This window comes from Polistes canadensis, unplaced genomic scaffold (genome assembly GCF_001313835.1).
Source record: "Polistes canadensis isolate GaletaPanama2010 unplaced genomic scaffold, ASM131383v1 scaffold_95, whole genome shotgun sequence".
Taxonomy (NCBI): domain Eukaryota; kingdom Metazoa; phylum Arthropoda; class Insecta; order Hymenoptera; family Vespidae; genus Polistes; species Polistes canadensis.
In genome coordinates this window covers 518,150-522,288 of record NW_014569642.1, presented here as the reverse complement: position 1 = coordinate 522,288, position 4,139 = coordinate 518,150, and the positions used below count along the sequence as shown (strand labels likewise).

Sequence of the window (4,139 nt, the reverse complement as noted above, 5' to 3'; positions counted from 1 at the left end):
TTAATAAGAAAAAAAATAAAAGCAAATTATAATAATAATCTTAAAAGACTATATTGTGTGTTGTTTTACAAATGCACTTTGGACATAAACCTTGAATCTTTTCTTAAAGAATAAAATTAAAAAAATAAAAAGAGAAAGAAAAAGGAGTATTTTATATATTCAATAAATGAAAAGATGTACGCGCAGGAATTCTTTTTTTTAAATAACAATTTGTTTTTTTTTTGTTCATTTCTTTTTTTTTTTTATAGCGTATATTTCCGCAATAATAGTGTTATTCAGTAGTCGTAACAATTCTCTTATAATACAATCGAATATGCTAAATGGAGTGATATATCTACAAAATGTTATAATTGTGTCGTATTTCTGCACTATCAAGGTAAATTCGGTAATAATTTCGAATCTGTAGAATATTCTAATATATAGAGAGAGAAATAGTCGTTTATGTACATATATATATATATATATATATATATATACACAAAAAACTATTTCTGTGTTGTGTCATGTATTATAATGAAGTATTCTTATGAATCAAAACTTATTCGAACCTATTCCTTACTTTTTTTTCTTTTAATTTTTTTAAATTTGCTTATAGGAGTTATTCGAGTTATTAGCGGTACATTTTGTTTACAAGTTGTAATGTTTTACAGTAACAGAAGAAAAAATTTATATACCCAAATCTTTTTTTTATAAGATTTAAAAATAACACAATCCAAAAAACCGCCCCCTTTCTTTTACACAATTTATTTCTTCCAATGCGATTTCAAAATCGTTTTGCTCGTACCTGTTAGCTTCGTTAAAACGCATTCGACGAAACATTTTTATCGGGGTGACAGTGCAAACAAACATCGTATTATTCGGTGTATCAGAATTAAAAAAGATACATATGTCTTTTTATCTTTTTTTACAAATTTATGGTACATTAATAAAACTATTATCAAGTTTACGATGAATAATTTGCCAAATGTTACTTCTAGTATTTTTTATTTCAAGTTTGTTTGATTCTTTCTGTTTCTGCTATATCAATACGTTAATAATTTTAATTGTAATACATTGTGTGTGTGTGTGTGTGTATTGTAATGTATAATGTAATTACTAATTGAAGTATAAATGAATTTGATTTTACTGTTAAATGTATGTATTGCAGGTAGGATACGTATGCATAAATAATATTGCCTTGATCGAAAAATTCATACTAATTTATAAATATAAATTTGATATCAAAATTGGCATGAACTTTCCGACAATTTAATATATATCTCAAAACTTATGCAGTTAAATTTTAATTACTTTTTTTTAACTTAAAGTCACAATTTTAATTTTATACGTAATTAAACTTTAAATTTAATTCTTTACATGTGTCGTGCAGAAAAGAAAAAAATAGATATACATATTTATAAGTAATGGTTATTATTTATTCAGTAGAAAATAACCGATCAAAAATACGGTAATTCCCTAAGAACGCGTTAGCAGTGTGTATGTTTTAAAAATATATAATTATAATTGTAATTATATATANTTATTATTATTATTATTATTATTATAACTATTATTATAACTATTATTATTATTATTATTATTATTATTATTATTATTATTATTAATATTACTACACTACTGCTACTACTACTACTACTACTACTACTACTACTATATTGTTATTATTTTTTTTTCTTCTTTTGTTTTTTCCACTTTTTTTTGTATCTGTACGTGTATAATATTTAATCCTCTATACGATGAAATAAATGCAATGCATGCAAGATTTTTGCGAAGAAAAGAAAATAAAGCTTCTTTTTAATAGCAGTAATATCATTTTTATATATATTCTTTTATATATATATACAGGACATCCTGTATAACTAAAGTTATATATCTCAATTAAAATATGCTAAGTATATTTAATTTAATTTGATCATATAAATAGATCATTCGAATCACACAAGGATCGATAAGACAATTAATTATTGAAACAGCTCTACGCACTGTGAGAAATTGTATTTATATTTACAGTGATCATGTTGTTATGAAATCTTCTTTTTTTCTTTTTTTATCGTCATATTATTTATCACGTCATTCGAAACTGTATTTAATCGTCTAATTTGCAATGATGTCTTATATACTTTAGAATATATAATATAGGATGTATTTGTTTAATATTGATACACATTATTAGCAATCTCTAATAAGTAAAAAAATAAATAAGGAACAAAAAAATAGTAGTGGAATTAAAAATGAAAAGTATAATGCAATTGCATATCAGATATTGCAGAAAAGCCCAATTTAAAATACATGGCAGTATAGTTGAAGACGAATCAATAAAAATTAGCTTTACGGTTTAACCGTAATTAGCAATTATCAATTTTGATATATCTAGAAATGTACATAGTCCAATTGAGTTACATAGTCGATTAAGAATTAATATTATATCCGTAACACGTGATATTATACAGGCTTGTTTAATTGAACATTCAAGGCTGCACGTTTTTTCTACTGACATTGAAATAACTAATTCTCGCTTATGAAAAATGATTGATGATCTTTCATGTATTATCGACTTATTAAATCTTGAATTAATTTCCATGTTAGACAATTTATAAAGAAAATTCAAACGGAAGTTCCAATAGTTTAGACAAATCTGATTGTATATATAACAGATATATCCTGAATTTCTAACAGGAATCTTGATTATTCTGTTTACAAGAAGCAACTTGCTGAGACGACGAACATCTGGATTGATCTGGTGTATTATTTTTTGTAATATCTCTACAAAAGATCTTATAAAACCACAATCAAACAAAAGGATATATCTTGACGATAAGTCAGTTTCTTTCAAACTTGATTATTATAAAGAACATTTAGACATTTTAATAACTCATTCTATCTATAACATCTCATGTAGATTATTTAGGCAACCGCTTCCTCAACAACAGAAGTTTCAGGAATAGTAGTTTCAAGCTTAGGTGGCTCGCTATCAGTCTTATCAATGTCCAATTGCATAGACTTGGAAGTAATTAGACTTTCGCTATCTTCAGTTATCTGCAGTATTTCTTTATTACTTGTATCTTCTACTTTATCCATCGTAACAACTGAACTTTCAACCAATGTTATATTAACGTTGTTAATACTTTTGATTACAGTTTCTTTGTTTCCTATATTACTCGATATTATACTCGAGGTTTCTTCCTTTTGTTGAATCGATTCCGACTGATCATTTTGTAGATTATCAAATTGTCCTAACATATTCTTTTGATCACTTTCCACCGAGTTACTTTTAACTTCTTGTTCACTTTGTTGTACACTACCAGGTTGGTTAGTTTGTTGATTAGATTGAATACTTCTACCTCTGCCACGATTACTTTGATGCTGCTGATTATCCGGAGGTGGAAGAATTGGAATGGCTGCCTTTGGTCGTCTTATGGGAGCTGTTTGTTGCTGTTGTTGCGCAGTACTATAATAAGTACAACCTTGTGGTTGAAATAATTCTTGTGGCGGAGGCGGTCCTTGCGCCTATAGAATCATTAATTAATATTTAATAATTTCTATATGAAATCAAACGACCAAGACAAACTTATTATCTTCTTTACTATGAGACTTACAGGAACTGGGGGAGTGTAACTTTGATATCCTTGAAAGTTTGGTGGAAATGCTGGCCCATTAGGGCCAGAGACATAATTAATTATGCTAGGAGGAGCAGTTTGAGATGGTATAAACTGAGGTGGTGGCACCAAAAATGGAGGTGGAGCATAGCTAGCAGGTTGACCATTTGGTGGCAAAGGTATTACTGGTTGTCCACCCATAGGCGCAGCTGGAGCAGCAACAGGTGCGGTTTGTTCAAAATGCCCAGGAGGATATCCTATGCAAATACGAGTCATAGTTTAATACTTTGAAACAGACTTACATCTCTTGAAAATGGTAGAAAACTTACAAAAAAAATCGGTACAGAAGTCATCCAATATTATTCACATTCAAATTCATCAAAAAAAAACAACATTTTTACGTGAGCGATAGCACGTCAAATCTTACCTTGAGAATCTAAAACTCCTCTTGAATTTCCAGCTATACAAATGCATATAAAATGATAATTAATTAATATTGCATATAGATATTAAATTTTATTAGAACAAGAGAGAGAGAGAGGG

The 4,139-nt window shown here is 27.7% G+C and overlaps 1 protein-coding gene across 2 annotated transcripts in view; it reads right to left on the bottom strand.

Moving 5' to 3' along the window:
- Positions 1-1,690: 1,690 nt before the first annotated feature.
- Positions 1,691-4,139, bottom strand: part of LOC106787198 (protein CASC3) — a 5,620-nt gene continuing 3,171 nt past the window's right edge. Inside the window, exons 7-9 of one of the 2 annotated variants that reach the window (XM_014749355.1) lie at positions 4,024-4,056; positions 3,597-3,853; positions 1,691-3,507 (exon numbers count right to left, since the gene is read on the bottom strand). In XM_014749355.1, coding sequence (XP_014604841.1) covers positions 2,905-3,507; positions 3,597-3,853; positions 4,024-4,056 — 893 coding nt within the window. In that variant the 3' untranslated portion in view covers positions 1,691-2,904. The remainder of the gene's footprint in view (positions 3,508-3,596; positions 3,854-4,023; positions 4,057-4,139) is intronic. The other variant, XM_014749356.1, reaches the window with a different exon arrangement.